The 25,139-nt window shown below is 41.6% G+C and overlaps 1 protein-coding gene across 11 annotated transcripts; it reads left to right on the top strand.

The window, feature by feature from the left end:
* Positions 1–810: 810 nt before the first annotated feature.
* On the top strand, positions 811–24,231 carry ap3m1 (adaptor-related protein complex 3, mu 1 subunit). 11 transcript variants are annotated; one of them, XM_045720160.1, is made up of 11 exons: positions 933–1,205; positions 1,459–1,524; positions 2,529–2,712; positions 6,454–6,544; positions 6,646–6,817; positions 16,058–16,195; positions 16,330–16,415; positions 16,951–17,084; positions 17,209–17,416; positions 17,647–17,791; positions 23,434–24,231. In XM_045720160.1, exons 3-11 carry the CDS (start codon positions 2,531–2,533, stop codon positions 23,532–23,534), a joined length of 1,257 nt encoding a protein of 418 aa, XP_045576116.1. In that variant the 5' UTR covers positions 933–1,205; positions 1,459–1,524; positions 2,529–2,530; the 3' UTR covers positions 23,535–24,231. The 11 variants fall into 11 exon arrangements, with proteins under 11 accessions (XP_014053809.1, XP_014053800.1, XP_045576233.1 ...); XM_014198304.2 differs by having other exon boundaries at positions 2,529–2,733; XM_014198339.2 differs by having other exon boundaries at positions 2,526–2,712.
* The last annotated feature ends 908 nt before the right edge of the window (positions 24,232–25,139 follow it).

Genomic DNA, 25,139 nt, shown 5'->3' with positions numbered 1-25,139 from the left:
TTGTTGTAATTCTCCATTTAAGAAAACAACCCACTTCCTACAATGACACCACATTCAGGAAGTGACAATTTCTTTGGTGGAAAAAACTATGGTGCAAAGCTAAATAAATTGAAACACTCAAAGTTGTATAAATGTTTCAAGTTATTAGTCTGTATGACCCCCTCAAATGTCCACCCTATTGGCCTAAATTACAGAGATACATTTTTCCAAATGAAGGCTATTCCATGCAAGAAATTGCCAAGAAACTGAAGATCGCGTACAAAGCTGTGTACTACTCCCTTCACAGAACAACGCAAACTGGCTCTAACCAGAACAGAAAGAGGAATGGGAGGCCCCAGTGCACAACTAAGCAAGAGGACAAGTACATTGGAGTGTCTAGTTTGAGAAACAGACGCCTCAAAAGTCCTCAACTGGCAGCTTCATTAAATAGTATCTGCAAAACACCAGTCTCAACGTCAACAGTGAAGAGGCGACTCCGGATGCTGGCCTTCTTGTGGTTCATTTAACAAAACCTATGGGAAAATGTATATTTTTTTATAGGGTTTTTGGATAAATGCAGAAAATAAACTCTGTGGTAAACACAGGCTTAAGAGATTTTAGCTATACGTTTTGTTCTAACATCACTTTTTGTGAATTTAAGTATTTATGTAATAAAATAAAAAATAAAAAAAGGTTTAATAATTCATAATGATTTCCGTGTGTAGCAGTGTGCACACATTTCCGAACTGAATAAGCCAGCTGGCAAGTTAGATACATTCAGAGTTCACCGACTAGCCCCTCGCTACGAGGTTTTGGCAAACATACGTATACAGTAGCTGCAAGCTACCTAAAACTCTTGAAGCCAGACTAGTGTGTAGTCAGTAGCCATGCCTAGAATAGCTGCATTCAACTAGTTACTATAGCTATTAGCTACCTGGGTTTGGTCGAGGTTCTCTCCGGAGTTTTCCTCTTTGGAGCTTTCTCTGAAGTTTTTTTATTTTCTGATGTGTTATCCTTTTCTCCTCGGACGGTCGGAGTTTCTTTGCACAAGGTTCGCCTGACGCCATGAATGATTATGCCGAGACCTCCTTGAGTAAAGATGAGAATATCAAAAGGAATCAAGACAGGGGAAACGGCTGTAAAATAATCACTGACAATACAACGGCTATCACATCCACAAAGTCAAACTTCATGACACGTGTTTTTATTTTTGGACTTAATTTAAGGTTAGGTTTACAATCACACTTTAAAAATGAGTTCCCAGTTGTTTTGAACGCGGCATTAGCTGCATGCAGACGATTGTGCCTGACTAGAAATACAGGAACTTTAATCAGAAGTTGATGTTGTGCTTTTCGGTCAGTGCATGTTACACACAGATATTCACAAATGTCAAGGTTGAATGTTTAAAGGTTTTATGTAAAGTTATATTGTGCTGATTAGAGTATACATGTGCATATTAAATCAGGCTTCTGTGTATAGTGGCCAGACTACTCTCTGACAGTGCAACACCGTTGTATTCCTGCTACTAGCACTGGAACAAAGCAGGTAACGATACTTTTTGATACACTTTAACTAACTTAACCGCAAAATCATCCAATTTAACAAGACTCGACTTGCTGAATGTCACAAGCTAGAATAAGATTGCTGGCTACAATGTTGCAGACAGTTCGATCACTGTGCTCGAGGCTGTGAGGCTAGGCTAATTTCGTTGAGTCAATATCGGTGCAGACAGAGTTTATGGGCTAGTTAATAACCAGATTGTACTGTTTAGCCAGTGGACAACTAAGCTTTGATTTTAACATCTGACAGTGGATGAGATTTATCATCATGGATCAGTTTTATGCTGTACAGCTCTTCTAACATCTGGAGTTTGTCTCTGCATCTTGGATGCAACGTGGCACATACCAAACTAAAGTGAAAGACAGTGATTTCATTGTACACAACCCTGGTCTGTAGTACTGTTCTGAGCTGTCTATCCCACTGATCTGATCCATGGGGTAGATAATATATCTCTAGCCCTGTAATGTAGGACACGTGTTACACCTTTGGCTTAGGGCTGGGGACCCGTGACGCACTCAAACAAACCTTTATATTTATTTATTTTTACCCCTTTTTCTCCCCAATTGGTAGTTAGTCTTGTCTCATTGCTGCAACTCACGTACGGACTCGGGAGATGCGAAGGTCGAGAGCTGAGCGTACTCAAACACAATCAAACCAAGCCGCACTGCTTTTTGACACAATGCCCACTTTACCCGGAAGCCAGCCGCACCAATGTGTCGGAGGAAACGAGTACACTGCTCCAGTGTCAGCGTGCACTGCACCCGGCCCGCCACAGGAGTCGCTAGTGCGCGATGGGACAAGGACATCCCTGCCGGCCAAACCCTCCCCTAACCCGGACAACGCTGGGCCAATTGTGCGCCGCCCCATGGGTCTCCCGTTCACGACAGAGCCTGGACTCGAACCCAGAATCTCTTTAGACCACTGCACCCCTCGGTAGGCCACACACAAACAAACCTACCCGTGTAACACCTGTCCCTCTCTACCAGCAGAGATGATCAACAGCCTGTTCTTGATCAACCCTTCGGGGGACATCTTCCTGGAGAAGCACTGGAAAAGTGTGGTCACTCGGTCGGTGTGTGACTACTTCCTGGAAGCCAAAGAGAAGGCTCTGGAACCTGAGGACGTTCCACCTGTCATACACACCCCTCATCACTACCTCATCAGCATCTACAGGTCATGCATGCAGTGTATTAGGAAAGTATTCAGACCCCTTGACTTTTTCCACATTTTGTTACGTTACAGGCTTATAAAAAAAGAAAAATGATTAAATCGTTTTTTCTCCTTAATCAGTCTACACACAATACCCCATAATGAACTAGTGAAAACCGTTTTTTAGATATGTTTGCAAATGTATAAAATAAAACAGAAATCACATTTACATAAGTATTCATACTAGAGGTCGACCGATTATGATTTTTCAACGCCGATACCGATTATTGGAGGGCCAAAACACCAATACCGATTAATCCGCCAATTTATTATTATTATTTTATTTTATTTGTAATAATGACAATTACAACAATACTGAATGAACACTTATTTTAACTTAATATAATACATCAATAAAATCTATTTAGCCTCAAATAAATAATGAAACATGTTCAATTTGGTTTAAATAATGCAAAAACTAAGTGTTGGAGAAGAAAGTAAAAGTGCAATATGTGCCATGTAAGAAAGCTCATGTTTAAGTGCCTTGCTCAGAACATGGGAACACATGAAAGCTAGTGGTTCCTTTTAACATGAGTCTTCAATATTCCCAGGTAAGAAGGTTTAGGTTGTAGTTATTATAGGAATTATAGGACTATTTCTCTCTATACGATTTGTATTTCATATACCTTTGACTATTGGATGTTCTTATAAGCACTTTAGTATTGCCGGTGTAACAGTATAGCTTCCGTCCCTCTCCTCGCTCCTACCTGGGCTCGAACCAGGAACACATCGACAACAGCCACCCTCGAAGCAGAGTTACCCATGCAGAGGAAGGGAAACAACTACTCCAAGTCTCAGAGCGAGTGACGTTTGAAACACTATTAGCGTGTACCCGGCTAACTAGCTAGCCATTTCACATCGGTTACACCAGCCTAATCTTGGGAGTTGATAGGCTTAAAGTCATAAACAGCGCAATGCATTGCGAAGAGCTGCTGGCAAAACGCAGTAAAGTGCTGTTTTGAATGAATGCTTACGAGCCTGCTGCTGCCTTCCATCGCTCACTCAGACTGCTCTATCAAATCATAGACTTAATTCTAACATAATAACACACAAACACGAGCCTTAGGTCATTAATATGGTCGAATCCGGAAACTATCACGTTTATTCTTCCAGTGAAATACGGAACCGTTCCGTATTTTATCTAACGGGTGGCATCCATAAGTCTAAATATTCCTGTTACATTGCACAACCTTCAATGTTATGTCATAATTACGTAAAATTCTGGCAGATTAGTTCGCAACGAGCCAGGCGGCCCAAACTGTTGCATATACCCTGACTCTGCGTGCAATGAACGCTAGAGAACTGACACAATTTCACCTAGTTAATATTGCCTGCTCACCTGGATTTCTTTTAGCTAAATATGCAGGTTTAAAAATATATACTTCTGTGTATTGATTTTAAGAAAGGCATTGATGTTTATGGTTAGGTACAATCGTGCAACGATTGTGCTTTTTTCGCAAATGCGCTTTTGTTAAATCATCCCCCGTTTAGCGAAGTTGGCTGTCTTTGTTAGGAAGAAATAGTATTCACACAGTTCGCAACAAGCCAGGCGGCCCAAACTGCTGCATATACCCTCACTCTGTTGCAGAGGTGACACATTTTCCCTAGTTAAAATAAATTAATGTTAGCAGGCAATATTAACTAAATATGCAGGTTTAAAAATATATACGTGTATTGATTTTAAGAAAGACATTGATGTTTATGGTTAGGTACAAGTTGGAGCAACCTTTTTCGCGAATGCGCACCGCATCGATTATATGCAACGCAGGACAGGCTAGATAAACTAGTAATATCATCAACCATGTGTAGTTAACTAGTGATTATGATTGATTGATTGTTTTTTATAAGATAAGTTTAATGCTAGCTAGCAACTTACCTTGGCTTTTTACTGCATTCGCGTAACAGGCAGGCTCCTCGTGGAGTGCAATGTAAAGCAGGTGGTTAGAGCGTTGGACTAGTTAACCGTAAGGTTGCAAGATTGAATCCCCAAGCTGACAAGGTAAAAATCTGTCGTTCTGCCCCTGAACAAGGCAGTTAACCCACCATTCCTAGGCCGTCATTGAAAATAAGAATGTGTTCTTAACTGACTTACCTAGTTAATAAATATGTATTTATTTATATATATATATATATATATATTAAAAAAAAAAATCGGCAAATCGGTGGCCAAAAATACCGATTACCGATTGTTATGAAAACTTGAAATCGGCCCTAAATAATCGGCCATTCCGATTAATCGGTCAACCTCTACTCCAGAAATGTTCAATCAGGTTCAAGTCCGGGTTCTGGCTGGGCCACTCAAGGACATTCAGAGATGTGTCCCAAAGCCACTCCTGCGTTGCCTTGGCTGTGTGCTTAGGGTCCTGTTGGAAGGTGAATCTTCTCTCCAGTCTGATGTCATGAGCGCTCTGGAGCAGGTTTTCATCAAGGATCTCGCTGTACGTCTTTCCCTTGATCCTGACTAGTTTCCCAGTCCCTGCCGCTGAAAAATATCCCCACATTATGCTTCACCTTAGGGATGGTGCCAGGTTTCTTCCAGATGTGACGCTTGGCAATTCAGGCCAAAGAGTTCAATCTTGGTTTCATCAGACCCGAGAATGTTGTTTCTCATGGTCTGAGAGTCCTTTAGGTGCCTTTTGGCAATCTCCAAGCGGGCTGTTATGTGCCTTTTTCTGAGGAGTGGCTTCCGTCTGGCCACCCTACCATAAAGGCCTGATTGGTGGAGTGCTGCAGAGATGGTTGTCCTTCTGGAAGGTTCTCCCATCTCCACAGAAGAACTCTGGAGTTTTGTCAGTGACAATCAGGTTCTTGGTCACCTCCCTGACCAAGGCCCTTCTCCCCCGAATGCTCAGTTTCTCCAGGCAACCAACTCTAGGAAGAGACTTGGTGGTTCCAAACTTCTTCCATTTAAGAATGACGAGGCCGCTGTGTTCTTGGCAACCTTCAATGCTGCAGAAATGTTTTCTACCCTTCCCCAGATCTGTGCCTTGACACAATCCTGTCTCGGAGCTCTACGGACAATTCCTTCGACCTCATGGCTTGGTTTTTGCTCTGACATGCATTGTCAGCTGTGGGACCTTATATAGACAGGTGTGTGCCTTTCCAAATCATGTCCAATCAATTGAATTTACCACAAGTGGACTCCAAGTTGTAGAAACATCTCAAGGATGATCAATGGAAACAGGATGCGCCAGAGCTAAATTTTGAGTCTCATAGCTAAGGGTCTGAATACTTACGTATGTATATAAGGTATTTTTAATACAATTGCTACAATTTCTAAAAATCTGCTTTCGCTTTGTCATGGTGGGGTATTGTGTGTAGATTTATGAGGGGAAACAAATAATTTAATCAATTTTAGAATAAAGCTAACAAAATGTGGGAAAAGTCAAGGGGTCTGAATACTTTCTGAATGCACTGTATGTATGCATAGAAAGACATATGCGCGCACACACACACACACTTCTTCAACAACTACAGGACTCACACTCACACCTCATCAGCATCTACAAGTTATTTTATTGGATTTTATATCAATATTTAAGAAACCGCCATATATCCAAAACCAATGTAAATACCTGCTCACTCAAGACACAGTTTTAAGGTCTGTCTTTATTAGTGTTTAAAAAAAAAAAAACATTTGTTTTGTATAATGTGTGAACGTTGCTTCACAAATATTGATTATTATTACTGTATTTATTATTACAGGGACAAGCTGTTCTTCCTCTCCGTCATCCAGACTGAGGTTCCTCCGCTGTTTGTCATTGAGTTCCTGCACCGCGTCGCAGAGATGATCCAGGTCTGACTCAACTCTAAGCCTGACAAATTGCCAGGAATGGATAACTATTTTATAACCAGTAATGTTTAAGTGTGTGTGTGTGTGTACGTTTTTTTCTGCAGGACTACTTTGGGGAGTGTTCGGAGACAGTAGTCAAGGACAACATGGTGATGGTGTATGAGCTGTTGGAGGAGATGCTTGACAACGGGTTTCCCCTGGCAACCGAATCTAACGTCCTCAAAGAGATGATCAGACCACCCACCATCCTCCGATCTGTTGTCAACACACTGACCGGTACCCTACCCCTACATGCTAACCTCTACCATACAGCCTCCTTGACCCCTACACCCTAACCCGTAATGCCTACTTCCCTAAAAGTGTGTGTGTGTCACAATCAAATAAAAAAAATTTGTCACATGCTTCATAAGGTTCTCTCAGTGCTAGAGGTATCACAACAGACCCTGGTTCGATTCCAGGCTTTATCACAACCGTCCGTGATTGGGAGTCCCATAGGGCTAGGCACAATTGGCACAGCATCGTCCGGGTTAGGGAAGGGTTTGGCCGGGGTAGGCCGTCATTGTAAATAAGAATTTGTTGTTAACTGACTTGTCTAGTTAAATATGTTTTAAAATAAATAAACAACAGTTCTAGACTAACAGTGAAATGCTTACTTAAGGGCCCTTCCCAACAATGAAGAAGCACAAAAAGATAAATAATAGAAAAATAATAACACAAGGAATAAATACACAATGAGTAATGATAACTTGTCTATATACACGGGGTACCAGTACTGAGTTGATGTGCAGGGGTACGAGGTAATTAAGGTAGGTATGTTCATATAGTGCCTTCAGAAAGTATTCACATCCCTTGCCTTTTCCCAATTTTTTGGTTACAGCCTGAGTTTAAAATAGATTAAATTTAGACTTTGTCAATGATCTCCTCACAATACCCCATGATGTCAAAATGGAATTATATTTTAAGAAATGTTTGCAAATTCACTAAAAATTAAAAGTTGAAATGTCTTGAGTCAAATTTTCAACCCTTTTGTTATGATAAGCTTAAATAAGTTCAGGAGCAGTATTGTAGTACTCGAGACCGCACATTGAGTGTCTCGGTCTTGTCTCAGTGTCGGATACAATTGTACTCGGTCTTGTCTCGGACAGTGAGGACTCGTAATTTCTTCCTGAGACCAACGGAGTAAAAAAACTCATAATTACCAGCTTCCATTCAGTCAGTGCATAAAACCGCTTCACCAGGCCATATATACAGTTGAAGTCGGAAGTTTACATACACTTAGGTTGGAGTCATTAAAACTCGTTTTTTCAACCACTCCACAAATTTCTTGTTAACAAACTATAGTTTTGGCAAGTAGGTTAGGATATCTACTTTGTGCAACTTTTTTCAGTGGGCATTGCGTATACTCACTTATTAATCCCTACTGATGCGTATCAAAGTAGTGTAGTGGAGGTATACAACTTATCAGTTATGTAGTACAATAGAGAAATCATGCACAAAGTAGCCTACACAATCACAAAGCACGTGAAATATATTCACATGCACACAGCCTAGTTTCAGCAGAATATCATCTGCAGGCAGCAAGAGTGTGTAGCTCTCAACGGGTTTTGGCATGGAACAGCTCACAGAAGAATGACATCGGTAGCCGGTAGGGTAGGAAAGATGTTTCAACTAATGATATCCGCCAGTAAATGCTAACTTAGGCAACAATGGCTATGCAAACCAGATATTGAAACAGTTTAGTCCAAAGTGTTATTTGTGTTGCTGCAATTTGCATCAGGGGCATAGACATGGATGGTCCTGGGTGGACAAAGGGCCACCCACTGGGAAGCCAGGACCTGACAGGCCCACCCAATCAGATTGATGTGGTTTAAGCATTGTTGTGGACTAAGATCAAACTTTTGTTATTTCTATAAAAAAAATTAAAAAAAAATTTGAGAGTGTAAATCTGAAAAATATATAGGAAAACTTACAACAACAAAAAAACTGGATTTTTCAGACCGGGTGCATTTCCTTCGTGGGGAGGGCCGTTTGGGAACTTTTTGGCAAAATTAGCTTATACCCACTTCTCCAGGCACCACTACACCACTGCATAGGGCCGATGGAAAGACAGCAGTTACACTCTGCATTATGTTAAAGATAAACAGTCCATAAACTGGGACATAATAAGCCAGTAGGTCCCAATCATAAAAATACAAAAACACAACCATTAAGCATTTCCCAATCAAAATCTATTACTTCCCATTGCAAAAAAACATTTCACATTTAGCACACAAAGTAACGGGGACCTAGAGTTTAAAGTGGAACTGACCGTACTTTGTCTGTTTCATATCTGCAATCATAATATACGTCAAAATATCAAATCCCCAGTTAATGCTACAAAACAAACCTTATAAGAGGTTTTAAAAATAGGTTCCATTTGACTCAACGTTCCATGACGTACACTATTTTAAAAATATTTTTATTGAACCTTTATTTAACTAGGCAAGTCAGTTAAGAACACGTTGTTATTTACAATGACGGCCTACTAGGGAAAAGGTTGCCTTGTTCAGGGGCAGAACGACAGATTTTTACCTTGTCAGCTCGGGGATTCGATCCAGCAACCTTTTGGTTACTGGCCCAACGCTCTAACCACTGGGCTACCTGCCACCCCGAAGGCATTGTTGGTAGAATAGATGGGTGCAGTTCAATGCAAGATTAATATAATTCACCAATACATTTCTTGGTAGTCCAAATAATATTGCTATCAGGTTGTAAATCACAGCTGGCCTGGTACATTGTTTGCTGCCTCAATTCAGAATGCACTGTTTCCGTTTCAATGACTCAATATTCTGGACAGAAACAGACGAATGTAACTAAGGCTGGGAATGTCAGTACAATCAAACTAGCTAGGGCAATGATCACAAGTCAGTCATAACATGGCTAATAGGCCAGTGTATTGGTCTTAGGCACTGCATCTCAGTGCCAGAGGCGACACTACAGACCCTGGTTCGATCCCAGGCTGTATCACAACCGTCCGTGATCAGGAGTCCCATAGGGCGGCACACAATTGGTCCAGCGTCGTCCGGATTAGGGAAGGGTTTGGCCAGGGTTGGCCATTGTAAATAAGAATTTGTTCTTAACGACTTGTCTAGTTAAAGGTTAAATCAAATAAAAAATACAATTATTTAGCAAGCTTTAAACCCAGAGTCTATCGTTAGCTAGCTAGGATAATTTCATGTCATGCTATTGGAGGAGTGGGTGAGTGACTGACTGACTTTTCTCCTCATATTGTCTTTTGGTGGCTATACACAGCTACAGATGCAGGTTTCATTTCTTCAAGTTCTTGCAGGCTAACCAACTGTTATCCAGTTAGCGTATCTCTTGCGTTCGCAAATTCACTCTAGTTATCTACTCCGATTTCAGAGCACTCACATCTGAATGTGGCAGAGCGCAGAACAACTGATACATTTACGAATGCTCAACAACCGCTGAATATGACCGGTGTCAGTAAACGTTGGCAAAATAAGTAATAGTTAGTCAAGAACGCTTTAGATAACAACAAGTAAACAGACTAACCAGTTCTGCTTCTGTGAGTAAAATGGTCAGATTGAGGTGTTTTCTCATTTCTGTTTGGAAGTAGCAATCTAACCAACTTTAGTCAGTTATCTTGGGTGCTTGGTAGTGACAAGCATGCATTGGCAGGCAAGTTGCAGAAGGACGAGGAGACTACAATTCCCCGTCGTTTATCAGTGCAATTTTTACGGCCAACTAGCTGAAAATGTTTGTTGGCAGTAAAAATTGCACTGATAAACCTCAATCAATCTAATTTATTTCTAAAGCCTTTCTTACATCAGCTGCTGTCACAAAGTGCTGTACAGAAACCCAGCCTAAAACCCCAAACAGCAAGCAATGCAGGTGTAGAAGCATGGTGGCTAGGAAAAACTCCCTAGAAAGGCCAGAACCTAGAAAGAAACCTAGAGAGGAACCAGGCTATGAGGGGTGGCCAGTCCTCTTCTGGCTGTGCCAGGTGGAGATTATACCAGAACATGGCCAAGATGTTCCAATGTTCATAGATGACCAGCAGGGACAAATAATAATAAGCACAGTGGTTGTCGAGGGTGCAACAGTTCAGCTCCTCAGGAGTAAATGTCAGTTGGCTTTTCATAGCCGATCATTCAGAGTATCTCTACTGCTCCTGCTGTCTCTAGAGAGTTGAAAACAGCAGGTCTGGGACAGGTAGCACGTTCGGTGAACAGGTCAGGGTTCCATAGCCGCATGCAGAACAGTTGAAACTGGAACAACAGCAAGGCCAGGTGGACTGGGGACCACAAGGAGTCATCAGGCCAGGTAGTCCTGAGGCATGGTCTTAGGGCTCAGGTCCTCCGAGAGAGAAAGAAAGAGAGCGAGAGAATTAGAGAGAGCATACTTAAATTCACACAGGACACCGGATAAGACAGGAGAAATACTCCAGATATAACAGACTGACCCAAGCCCCCCGACACAAACTACTGTAGCATAAATACTGGAGGCTGAGACAGGAGGGGTCGGGAGACACCGTGGCCCCATCCGACGATACAGGGCCAAACAGGCAGGATATAACCCCACCCACTTTGCCAAAGCACAGCCCCCACACCACTAGAGGGATATCTTCAACCACCAACTTACCATCCTGAGACAAGGCTGAGTATAGCCCACAAAGATCTCCGCCACGGCACAACCCAAGGTGGGGCGCCAACCCGGACAGGAAGTTCACATCAGTGACTCAACCCACTCAAGTGACGCACCCCTCTCAGTGACGGCATGGAAGAGCACCAGTAAGCCAGTGACTCAGCCCCTGTAATAGGGTTAGAGGCAGAGAATCCCAGTGGAGAGAGGGGAACCGGCCAGGCAGAGACAGCAAGGGCGGTTTGTTGCTCCAGTGCCTTTTCGTTCACCTTCACACTCCTGGGCCAGACTACACTCAGTCATAGGACCTACTGAAGAGATGAGTCTTCAATAAAGACTTAAAGGTTGAGACCGAGTCTGCGTCTCTCACATGGGTAAGCAGACCATTCCATAAAAATTGAGCTCTATAGGAGAAAGCCCTGCCTCCAGCTGTTTGCTTAGAAATTCTAGGGACAGTAAGGAGGCCTGCGTCTTGTGACCGTAGCGTACGTGTAGGTATGTACGGCAGGACCAAATCGGAAAGATGGGTAGGAGCAAGCCCATGTAATGCTTTGTAGGTTAGCAGTAAAACCTTGAAATCAGCCCTCGCCTTAACAGGAAGCCAGTGTAGAGAGGCTAGCACTGGAGTAATATGATCACATTTTTTGGTTCTAGTCAAGATTCTAGCAGCCGGGTTTAGCACTAACTGAAGTTTCTTTTGTGCTTTATCCGGGTAGCCGGAAAGTAGAGCATTGCAGTAGTCTAATCTGGAATGACAAAAGCATGGATTAATTTTTCTGCCACATTTTTGGACAGAAAGTTAGATTTTTGCAATGTTACGTAGATGGAAAAAAGCTGTCCTCGAAACAGTCTCTATATGTTCGTCAAAAGAGAGATCAAGGTCCAGAGTAACGCCGAGGTCCTTCACAGTTTTATTTGAGACGACTGCACAACCATCAAGATTAATTGTCAGATTCAACAAAAGATCTCTTTGTTTCTTGGGACCTAGAACAAGCATCTCTGTTTTGTCCGAGTTTAAAAGTAGAACATTTGCAGCCATCCACTTCCTTATGTCTGAAACGCAGGCTTCCAGGGAGGGCAATTTTGGGGCTTCACCATGTTTAATCGAAATGTACAGCTGTGTGTGGTCCACATAGCAGTGAAAGTTAACATTATGTTTCCAAATGACATCACCAAGAGGTAAAATATATATATATATTTATAGTGAAAACAATAGTGGTCCTAAAACGGAACCTTGAGGAACACCGAAATTTACAGTTGATTTCTCAGAGGTCAAACCATCCACAGAGACAAACTGATATCTTTCCGACAGATAAGATCTAAACCAGGCCAGAACTTGTCCGTGTCGACCAATTTGACTTTCCAATCTCTCCAAAAGAATGGTGATCGATGGTATCAAAAGCAGTACTAAGGTCTAGGAGCACGAGGACAGATGCAGAGCCTCGGTCTGACACCATTAAAAGGTCCTTTACCACCTTCACAAGTACAGTCTCAGTGCAATGATGGGGTCAAAAACCAGACTGAAGTGTTTCGTATACATTGTTTGTCTTCAGGCAGTGAGTTGCCGCGCAACAGCTTTTTCAAAAAATTTTAGAGAGGAATGGGAGATTCGATATAGGCCGATTTAGTTTTTAAAAATATTTTCTGGGTCAAGGTTTGGCTTTTTCCAGAGAGGCTTTATTACTGCCACTTTTAGTGAGTCTGGTACACATCCAGTGGATAGAGAGCCGTGTAGTATGTTCAACATAGGAGGGCCAAGCACAGTATGCAGCTTTGAAGGTTTAGAGGCCATGATTATTTTCATCATTGTGTCGAGATATAGTACTAAAACACTTGAGTGTCTCCCTTGATCCTAGGTCCTGGCAGAGTTGTGCAGACTCAGGACACTGAGCTTTGGAGGAATACGCAGATTTAAAGAGGAGTCGGTAATTTGCTTTCTACAGACCATGATCTTTTCCTCAAAGAAGTTGATGAATTTATCACTGCTGAAGTGAAAGCCATCCTCTCTTGGGGAATGCTGCTTTTTATTGAGTTTTGCGACAGTATCAAAAATACATTTTGGATTGTTCTTATTTTCCTCAACTAAGTTGGAAAAATAAGATGATAGAGCAGCAGTGAGGGCTGTTCGATACTGCACGGAACTGACTTTCCAAGCTAGTCGGAAGACTTCCAGTTTGGTGTAGTGCCATTTCCGTTCCACTTTTCTGGAAACTTGCTTCCGAGCTCGGGTATTTTCTGTATACCAGGGAGCTAGTTTCTTATGACAAATGTTTTTTGTTTTTAGGGGTGCGACTGCATCTAGAGTATTGAGCAAGGTTAAATTGAGTTCCTCAGTTAGGTGGTTAACTGATTTTTGTACTCTGACGTCCTTGGGTAAACGGAGGGAGTCTGGAAGGGCATCTAGGAATCTGTGTTGTCTGAGAAGTTATAGCACGACTTTTGATGATCCTTTGTTGGGGTCTGAGCAGATTATTTGTTGCGATTGCAAACGTAATAAAATGGTGGTCCGATAGTCCAGGATTATGAGGAAAAACATTAAGATCCACAATATTTATTCCACGGGATAAAACTAGGTCCAGAGTATGACTGTGGCAGTGAGTAGGTCCGGAGACATGTTGGAGAAAACACATTGAGTCGATGGCTCCGAAAGCCTTTTGGAGTGGGTCTGTGGACTTTTCCATGTGAATATTAAAGTCACCAAAAATGTTAATATTGTCTGCCATGACTACAAGGTCTGATAGGAATTCAGAGAACTCAGTGAGGAATGCTGTATATGGCCCAGGAGGCCTGTAACAGGAGCTATAAAAAGTGATTGAGTAGGCTGCATAGATTTCATGACTAGAAGCTCAATAGACAAAACTTTTTTTTTTAATGACGGGGAATTGTAGTCTCCTCATCCTTCTGCAGCTTGCCTGCCAATTCATGCTTGTCACAACCAAGCACCCAGTTGCGATGTTGCAACTGCCTGTAAACACACAGTCCAGTTCAAAGTGAATGATGGCAGGCCCGTGTGACAAATGGCTTGTTTGTATAAAGGCCTACTGTAGCTCTGGCTATAGCGCACCGGTCTGTAAGTCTCTGGTCCTTGACAAGACCATGTTTTTATTCAGTTTTATTTACTGCAGTGTCTATTAATTGACCAAATGCACGGCCGCTATAGAATTGCTATAGAATTTTCACAAATGCCTTAGTATATACGTAAATCCCAAACATACTAAGAATTTAACTTCTCTAGGGGGTGTGGGACGGTAGCGTCCCACCTGGCCAACATCCAGTGAAATTGCAGAGCGCGAAATTCAAAATACTCAATTCAAATATTTAACATTCTTGAAAATACATGTTATACATCAAAATAAAGCTTAACTTCTTTTTAATCCAGCCGCCGTATCAGATTTCAAAAAGGCTTTACGGCGAAAGCAAACCATTCGATTATCTGAGGACAGTGCTCAGCACACAAAACATTACATACAGTTACCAGCCAAGTAGATTAGTAACGAAAGTCAGAAATAGCAATAAAATTAATCACTTACCTTTGATGATCTTCTTATGGTTGCACTCACAAGACTCCATGTTCCACAATAAATGTTAATTTTGTTCGATAAAGTCCCTCTTTATATCCAAAAACCTCAATTTTCTTGGCGCGTTTTGTTCAGTAATCCAATGGCTCAAATGCAGACAAAAATTCAAAAATAGTATCCGTAAAGTTCGTAGAAACATGTCAAACGATGTTTATAATCAATCCTCAGGTTGTTTTTAGCCTAAATAATCAATAATATTTATAATATTTCTAACTCAGTTGCCGGAGAGGAAGGAAATCGCTCAGGGATTTCACCATAAGGTCAATGGTGATTTTAAGAGTTTAATGGCTGAGATGGGAGATAACAGGATGGATTAACAACATTGTAGTTACTCTACAATATTAACATAAATGACAGTGAAAAGAAGGAAGCCTGTACAGAATACAAGTATTCCAAAACATGCATCCTGTTTGCAACAGGGCACTTAAGTACATATTGCAACAATAGAGGCAAAGAAATTCACTTTTTGTCCTGAATACAAAGTGTTATGTTTGGGGCAAATCCAACACTTCACTGAGTACCACTCTTCATATTTTCAAGCATGGTGGTGGCTGCGTCCTGTTATCGGCAAGGACTAAGGAGTTTTTTAGGATAAAAATAAACGGAAAAGAGCTAAGCACAGGCAAAATTATAGAGAGAACTTGGTTTAGTCTGCTTTCCAACAGACACTGGGAGGAGACACATTCACCTTTCAGCAGGACAATTACCTAAAACACAAGGCTGTGTTTTAGGTAACTGGAGTTGCTTATCAAGGCAACATTGAATGTTCCTGAGTAACTTAGTTACAGTTTTGACTTAAATCGGCTTCAAAATCTATGGCAAGACTTTAAAATGGCTGTTTTGCAATGATCGACATCCAACTTGACAGTGCTTGAATAATTGTTTAGATAATGGGCAAATATCATACAATCCAGCTGTGCAAAAGCTCCTGGTGACTTACCCAGAAAGACTTACAGCTATAATTGCTGCTTAAGGTGACTCTCTAACATGTATTGACTCAGGGGGCTGAATACTTATCTAATCAAGAAATATTAGTGTTTTATTTTCCATTAAATTGTTTTAAATTTTCTTCCACTTTGACATTAGAGTATTTTGTGTAGGTCGTTGACAAAAAATGACAAATCCATTTTAATCCCACTTTGTAACACAACAAAATGTGGAAAAAGTCAAGGGGTGTGAACTTTCTAAAGGCACTGTAGGTAGAGATAAATTGACTAGGCAACAGAATAGATAATAAACTGTAGCAGCAGCGTATGTTATGAGTTAGTGCAAAAAGTGTGTGTGTGTGTTCCAGGGACCAGTAACGTTGGAGACACGTTGCCAACTGGTCAGCTGTCGACCATCCCGTGGAGGCGGGCCGGAGTGAAGTACACCAATAACGAAGCTTACTTTGACGTGGTGGAGGAGATTGACGCTATCCTGGACCGATCAGGTAGGAGCAGTACTGACTGGTCCACCGGCACCACGGTGCAGAGATCCAGGAAGTCAGATCCAGAGGTTAAAGGTCAGGCATCAGGAGTTTGTTTGTGTGTGTAGTTTGTAAGCTGTGTTGTGATTGGTTAACAGGTACGACAGTGTTAGCAGAGATCCAGGGTGTGGTCGAGGCGTGTGTCAAGCTGTCTGGTATGCCCGACCTCACACTCTCCTTCATGGTGGGCCCCCACACACACACACTATATCAGGGTCGGGGTTATTCGAATTGAAGGTAGTCAATTCAGGAAGTGAATTGACTTTTAATAAAAAAAATGGAAATAATAACTTTTGAAAGTTACTTCTTGAATTGATTTCCTTCAATTCAAATTGACCACACACACACAAACACACACACACACACACACACACACACACACACACACACACACACACACACACACACACACACACACACACACACACACACAGCTGGCAGGTAGCCTAGCGGTTAAGAGCGTGGGCCAGTAACCGAAAGGTTGCTGGTTTGAATCACCGAGCCAGGAAAGTGGAAAAATATTGCCGTTCTGCCCTTGAGCAAGGCAGTAAACCCCAAACAACAACTGCTCCCCGGGTGCCGTGGACATCGATTAAGGCAGCCTGACACATTTCGGCTGAATGCATTCAGTTGTGCAACTAACTAGGCATTTCCCTTCCCACACACAGAGAGAGAGCCCCAGTGTATTGGTCTATTCATACTGCATTTTGTCGTTGCAGAATCCTCGTCTCCTTGACGATGTGAGTTTCCACCCATGTGTTCGCTATAAACGCTGGGAGTCTGAGCGCGTCCTCTCCTTCATTCCCCCCGATGGGAACTTCACCCTAATGACCTATCACGTCAATGCACAGAAGTAAGACTTTAAACTCTGACCCCTAATCCTAACACTAGCATGTCTATTATTTTCAGTCTGGTAGCCATCCCAGTTTAATAATAATATTGGTAATATTCTATTTATTCTGTTATATTCTATGCAGTCTTGTAGCCATCCCAGTGTATGTGAAGCAGAGCATCAGTTTCTTTGAGGGTGGTTCTGGTGGCCGTCTGGACGTGACCGTTGGACCGAAGCAGACCATGGGGAAGACGGTCGAAGGGGTGATGGTCACAGTCCACTTGCCCAAAACTATCCTCAGCATCAATCTGACTGCCACACAGGGCAGTTACACATATGACAATGGTACAAAGGTAACTACACGCTTACTACCCTGTTACCTTGTAATCTCTAACCCCTGAGCCTAACCACTACACAGAGTAGCTATACCTACATCCCAATCTCCAAGTTAGACCAGGTAAACAGCCAATCAGCAGACATTACTATTAACAAACTTCTCCATCTCACAAGGACCTCTGAACCTAACCCCCCCTTCTCTCTCTTTTTCTTTCTCTCCCTCTCTCTCTCGCTCTCTTCTCTCTAGTTGTTGGTGTGGGACATTGGAAAGTTGAACCCACAGAAGCTTCCTAACTTGCGAGGTAGTCTGAGTCTGCAGGCTGGAGCCCCCAAACCAGAGGAGAACCCCAGTCTGAACATCAACCTGAAGATACAGCAACTTGCCATATCAGGTACCCCTGACCTGTAACTTTTGTCCCTTTCAGCCTCTCCCTTTCAATTGTTGAATTCCAAATCGGTTCCTACTACCTAGCCCCTTGTAGATCTGAAGGAATTGGATAAGTAGAAGCCTTATGGTAATAGTTTAGTCTTGCCTCCTTATTGACTGTTGAAATGTGACCATATTGCTTCCACCGTTCCAATTTTCATAGATCTATGAGTGGCTCGGTAATAAGCACTAGGGGTAAATTTGGAATTAAGCTAATCTTTCTCTCAGTATCTTGGCAGTAAAGTTTATGGTGTTTGGGGGTAGTAACCTGCTCTGTAAAAGGTTGTATTGTCATAGTAATACGGCATGCTAAATATCAATGAATGCTCAGTTTATTAGGTACACCACCCCGTTCACGAAAATGGTTCACTCCTACAGACAGTGAGTCGTGGCAGTGGCTTGCTATGTAAAGCAGGCAGACAGGCATCAAGGCATTCAGTTACTGTTCGATTGGACGTTTAGAATGGGCAAAACGAGTGACCTAAGCGACTTTGAGCGTGGTATGATCGTCGGTGCCAGGCACGCCAGTTTCAGTATCTCTGAAACGGCCGACCTCTTGGACTTTTCATGCACGACAGTGTCTAGGGTTTAACGAGAATGAGAAGACAAAATAAAAACATCCAGGCAGTGGCAGTCCTGTGGGCGAAAACAGCTCGTTGATGAGAGGTCAAAGGATAAATACAAGCTAACATGCAAGTCACAAATAAGCAAATAACGGTGCAGTACAACAGTGGTGTGCAGAACGGCATCTCAGAATGCACAACTCGTCAGTCCTTGTCACGGATGGGCTATTGTAGCAGACAACCACACCGGGTTCCACTCCTATCAGCTAAAAACAAGAAGAAGCGGCTGCAGTGGGCACGCGATCACAACACTGGACAATTGAGGAGTGGAAAAACATTGCCTCTTCTGACGAATCCCAGTTCCTGTTGAGTCATGCTGATGGCAGTCCGGATTTGGCGTAAGTAGCATGAGTCCATGGACACATCCTGCCTTGTGTCAACGTTACAGGCTGATGGTGTAATGGTTTGGGGAATATTTTCCTGGCACATGTTAGGTCCTCTTGATACCAAATGCGCAACACTTCCGTTTCCCGAAAAATTCAGGTTGTTCTGGAGACATAGGGGCGTCCTACGCTGCACTACACTGAAAAAAATATAAATGCAACAATTTCAAAGATTTTATTGACTTACAATGGTTCCTCCTTTAAAAGTTGCAGCGCAGCTTGCATGGTGCCGCAGAATTCTATGGCACGTTATTTAAGTGTGAACCACTGGTACCATTAATGCTAGTTAGTGCTAGTTTTTCCCTGTCGGCGAATTGAACCCCTGTCTCCCGTGTGCCCACAATCTCTAGTACAGGCATTATTGAAGGCTACCAAATGCTTCTCAAAGATGCCCTCTGGTGGTCAAACTAGCACTAACTAGCATTGTAAATAAGAATTTGTTCTTAACTGATTCCATATGTGTTATTTCATAGTTGTGATGTCTTCACTTCTACATTGTAGAATAATAGTAAAAATAAAGAAAAACCCTGGAATGAGTTGGTTTGTCCAAACTTTTGACTGGTACTTGCTTAATTAATTTGATTAATATTATGGTAGTTCTATTCCGAGGAAAACGAAAAACCCTCTGGGTTTCCGTTAGGATGGAACGGGAAATATGACGCTGTTATCGTGTCTTTGGCTATGCCGGATTAAGTGATATGACATGCTAACCTATAAAATTCTTTCTCTAATTAATATTACCTGATTAAGCTAATCATGTAAATGTAATTAACTAGAAAGTCGGGGCACCACGGAAGAACGTTTATAGAGCCGTTATCTTCCGAATAAACTCTTAAAATACTTAGTAATACTTTACATCGGTAGCAGTCAATATTAACCCTTATCTTATTTTCAGTCTCATAATGAACGTTGTAAATTCTTGGCTATCTTCACGAACCCTGGCTAACAAGTTGAATCAGCAATACCAAATTGGGTTTAATTATTTATTTACTAAATACCTAAACTAATCACACAGAATCACATATACACAGAATACAAATGATGTCATACGGAACCTGTATCATGGCTGGTTACACAAAGGAAAGGGGGTTGGGCTTGAATGAAAGAGCGGGAAGATTTAGGAACAAAGAAACAGCAGCTATGCTATCGTAAATACATTATCTTATGCATTCTAAATTACCGCCCATTTGGAAAAGGAAAATGCAATAAATATTTACTCTGAGCTGCGCTTCGGTAGATTGGTCGTAGATGCTGGCCGGGTTGGCCAACAGATCTTCCTGTCCTCGGAAGAATGTCTCTGGTGGTAAATTGGATACGTGGTGGTATCTTCGTCCGTCTGTTAGACTGGATCCGTCGTCCGTCCTTTCCTAGCCCACGTCTACAGCGGCCGCTGCTAACTCAACGGCTAGGAAGTATCACTTCTGTAGTGAATAAGCTCAAAGTTCATACCATTCGCCACCAAAGCTCACGCTGAGGTTGGCTTAGTTCTGTACTTGACATGTGTGTCCTAACGTAGAGGCTGCAGACCTCACGTACTGGAACAACGTGGTTATCTTTTCGTCAAAGGCTTATATAGTGGAGAGGGGGGAAGGATGTGTTTCATCGTTTATAACCCCTTCTCTTCACAGGGGTGGGCCACTGATCAAGCAGGGCACTTTCCTTATGAAAACCCAAATCTCTCATTTGGAAGCTAAAATTACATTTAATCTCCTAACAAACAATTTCAATATCAAACATTTCAATTGCATAACAATTCCATGTGACTCTGATAACTAGAGGGTGTATACTTTCCCAGGTACAGTTTATGTCGTCCTGTCATCAGTCATAATGTCTCAGATGACAACCGAACTGACATCCATACTCATTATGTCCCAAAGCATATTTCCAACTGGTTTTATTACCAAAATATGGTTCCTTTCCCCTTTTGTTTGATGTTCCCAGACTCTCTATATTTAACACAGGCTATTCACGTCCTTCAGTAGGGTCAGAGAGGGGAAGGGAGAAAGGTATTTATGGGGGGGGGGGGGTCATAAACCTTACCCACAGGCCAACGTCATGACACTGTACAACGTGATGGGTGGGAGTACAGTACTAGTCTATTTAGCTAAAGAATGCAGTGTCCTGCGGGTGCGCAGGAGACCGGGGTTCAATTCCCCGACGAGGCGGGAGGAGTAGGCTGTTCTTGTAAATAAGAATTTGTTCTTAACTGACTTGCCTACTTAAATAAATCCTATTTCTTCTAACTTCAATATGCTCTTTAAATAAGACCTACACCACTTTTAACAGCACATTACTCAATACTAGTGAGACTCATGTCGCCTATGGTAGGCCTACAGTATATCTAAAAATATGTGACTCTCCGCCAATAATTACATATAGAGAGGATTGGAGGATATTTCTGTAATTCAGTGATATTTATTCCCGTAGTAATTCGTTATGGATCCATAACTAAATAAACATCAGCATTTTGAAAGAGTATTTTAATTATTTTATGAATGAAAGCATAAAGATGCCATTTATTAGTTACATTGTTTTAGTTTGAACGTGCAGACTGGCACTAAGAACAGAACAGCGTGAACGTTTCCCTAGTCAGCGCCATTATTAGTGCAATGCCCCTTAAAGTGTTGCCAGTGTGGCGGGGTGGGGGTCCACCCCCTTCCTCCTCACTTCCCCATGGGCTAGGTCGGTGTTCTGTGCACGGCTCTGCGGCCCATCCCGTGCCCCCTGCCCTTGTGCCTTGAACCTTGCGCGCTTTCAGTGGACACAGCTGGAGAACTGCAATGCAGTCCCATTGTGCGCCACTTGGGAGCTGTGACCAATATATATTGTCCTGCTAATAACGGGGTTAATAATATATATGTGAGAATATCCAACGGGCTTTTATATAATTCTAAATTAATAATAATAGTCGCTTTGTTTAAAAAATAACAATATTTTGGAGATTTTGTTTTCAAATAATGTAAAATGAGCGAGGAAAAAGGACATTCTTGAACACGGGGTGAGATATTGTTACTAATTTGTAAATCAAACCAATTTGTTATTTATAATTATTTATTTCTGTTTTTAGAGGGAGAAAAAACAAAAACCTACAGTCATCTCATGGGTCTCCCAGTTGAGCCCACCACAGGTATTGAGCCACAGCTATGCAGTGTCTTAGACCGTTGCACCACTCAAGAACTGTACAACGTGACCAGTCGGGAGTGGCATACAGTACTTCAGTAAGAGCAAAATAATCCTAAACAATAAAAGAATAAAAACCTTAGTGTAACAACAGTTTTAGGAAGTAATACTGAAGTCGTGCACAATTATCAGTTTCTATTTAGGTTTGTCGCCCATTAATTTTCAGTTAGAGACACAGTAGGCCCAAAAGCATATTAAGTTCTCTAACTCCCCCTTACGCTGGTCTGGAGCAATGAAGTGGTGAAGCAGGGTACCGTACTAAACCAGTCCCGCAGCGTAAGCTCACAACTTTTAAAGGAGGAACCACTGTACAGTTCATATAAGTAAAGTAGGCCCCAATCTATGGATTTCACATGACTGGGAATACAGATATGCATCTGTTGGTCACAGATACCTTTTTAAAAAAGGGGTGTGGATCAGAAAACCAGTCAGTATCAAGTTTGACCACCATTTTCCTCATGCAGCGGGACACATCTCATTTGCATAGAGTTGATCAGGCTGTTGATTGTGGCCTGTGGAATGTTCACTTCTCTTCAAAGGCTGTGCTAAGTTTCTGGATATTGGCGGGAACTGGAACACGCTGTCGTACACGTCAATCCAGAGCATCCCAAACATGCTCAATGGGTGACATGTCTGGTGAGTATGCAGGGCATGGAAGAACTGGGACATTTTCAGCTTCCAGGAATTGTGTACAGATCCTTGCGATATGGGGCCGTGCATTATCATGCTGAAACATGAGGTGATGGTTGCAGATTAATTGCACGACAATGAGCCTCAGGATCTCGCCATGGTATCTCTGTGCATTCCAATTGCCATCAATAAAATGCAACTGTGTTTGTTGTCCGTAGCTTATGCCTGCCCATACCATAACACCACCGCCATCATGGGGCACTCTGTTCACATCTCCACGGTACAGTTGAAACTGGGATTAATTTCCAGCTTCTTGATATGCCACACCTGTCAGGTGGATGGATAATCCTGGCAAAGAAGAAATGCTCACTAACAGAGATGTGAACAAATTTGTGCACAAAATTTGAGAGAAGCTTTTTGTGCATTTGAAAAATGTCTATGATCTGTTATTTCAGCTCATGAAACATGGGACCAACACTTTACATATATTTTTGTTCAGTATAGATGGGTGTACCTAATAAACCTCAGACTCAATGGAGAATATGTGTGTTGATAAATGTGTCAGTATAGGCGTTTTGATAAATGTGTAAATATATGGTAACTGTACAGTTTACGGTAAGTAAATCCATGATATAGTTAACCCAAAAACAATATTTTAGTATTTTGTTTATTTGTCCACTGTTAATACATTCCCCCAAAATAGTGCATGTTAGCAGTGAAAATGTCAAGTTAAAGAAAATTCAGTTCAGAGCAAAACAAATGGTGATGCGTTTATGCTAACTGTGTTTTAGGACTGAAGGTGAACAGGCTGGATATGTTTGGGGAGAAGTACAAGCCTTTTAAAGGGGTTAAATACATCACCAAGGCCGGGAAGTTCCAGGTGCGGACTTGAAGAGTGAAACCTAAAGGTCATAGGTCAACTAGCCAACGTGCCTAATGCTCTGGGTCAAAGGTCAACTCTTATACACGCTAGCTGTCAACTATTATGCTCTTTATTTGTAGTTCAGAGCCGTGATCGGTCCATTATGACAAATGTCTGAAACTTGTAAAAAGGTTCACATCACAGCAGACTGCTGTGGCTCTGCAACAGCAAACTATGAATTGAGCTTTCTACATGCCGTGTCAACTCTTCTACCTTATGCCTTTTATACCCCTATACTCCCTCTGTATTAGGGACAGAGCCTGTATTAATAACTTGGTTGTTTATTTAAATGTTTATTATTTGGATGGAATGGAGTTGTTGGTCTGTGAAGGGAATTGTTTTGGACAATCAACCTATTATTTCTCCTGTATCTGGAATTAAATAACCTCTACGGAATCTCACTGTGTTCCAGCACAGCCCACCTCTCGCTCTCTGTCTCTCTCGCTCACTCATCTCCCCTCTTTCTTTCTTCTATTTCTCTGCTTTAGTAGGTAAAGATGTAATATCTAGTTTTATATAAAGCATATTTTTTGACCATTTTATTACTAATAACCCTCTAATGCTGAGTAACTGCAACCAAGAGTGGAATCTCATTTGGTCATACATGGTGTTAATTAATATTCAGGCTAACAATTACTGCAAGTATTAATAAATATACATAAAGTCACTACTGCATGTTATTTGCCATTCTCACCAGGGCCTTTTGGGTAGCCATTGTAACTGTTGTCATCCCAGCTAGCACATATAGAGCTTGGTGAGAGCGTGGTTGTCCTATGGTTATTTTGCATACAACCTTTCCACAACCTTCTGGGAATGGTGCAGGATAGTTGCTTGGCTTTGGAACATAGTCAGCACAGTTAAAGAACTTGACAAAAAAAACATTATTTTCTTTGTATTTCATTACTTTAACACAATGTTTCCTAAAAGTTCAAACATGGTTACATTTAATTTCAATTTTGGTAATGTTCTAGGAACGTTCTCCAACTTGTTTGACATTGGGAATGTTCTCAAAGTTCAGAGAACATTAAGAAACATCGTTCTTCTGTGGAAATTTCAGTACTTCAGCATAATGTTGCAGGTTTCCTCATGGTTCTATTTAAAGTCATTTTCTCGGAACATTAAGAAAACTTTCCTTAAAAACCAAAAGCAAATATTTTGTAATGTTCTAAGAATGTTATTTAAAAACATATCCATTCTCAGTGTCAACAAAACTCTCTATCCTCTATCTTGTTAAGTGTGTTCAGGTGTGTTGGCCTGAGCTTGTTTTCTTTGAAATGGGGTCTGTTTGAATAGACTAAAATTAACAGCTTTGTATGAGTTAAAAAACATGGCATGCTAGCTCCTTCCTGGTGGTACAGTGGACTAAATGCATGGATGGAGTCAAGAAGATCATAGGTTAGAATGTCACTGACGGCATGCCACAATAAAATTATGTTTGCATGATTTAATGCCTAAATTAATTTCCATGAGCCGTGTGCTTGGAGTTCAGAACAGTTATCCCAAATCTAAGCTAGCAGTGTAAGTCTTAGTGAAAGTTAGGTTTGGGGTCACAACATTTAGAATGTTCTCAAACTT

The sequence above is a fragment of the Salmo salar genome, chromosome ssa01 (assembly GCF_905237065.1).
Source record: "Salmo salar chromosome ssa01, Ssal_v3.1, whole genome shotgun sequence".
In the NCBI taxonomy this organism is placed as follows: Eukaryota; Metazoa; Chordata; class Actinopteri; order Salmoniformes; family Salmonidae; genus Salmo; species Salmo salar.
Note: the sequence above shows the minus strand (reverse complement) of the source record. Positions and strands in the feature narration are given on the sequence as shown.

What these genes read in the sequence shown, in the direction of transcription:
- ap3m1 (XM_014198334.2), top strand. Translation starts at nt 2,531, where the DNA reads ATGATCAACAGCCTGTTCTTGATCAACCCTTCGGGGGACATCTTCCTG. An exon ending in TGTTGTCAACACACTGACCG is followed by an intron (nt 6,818 to 16,057) that starts GTACCCTACCCC and finishes TGTGTGTTCCAG; the next exon opens with GGACCAGTAACGTTGGAGAC. An exon ending in ACCTCACACTCTCCTTCATG is followed by an intron (nt 16,416 to 16,950) that starts GTGGGCCCCCAC and finishes TTGTCGTTGCAG; the next exon opens with AATCCTCGTCTCCTTGACGA.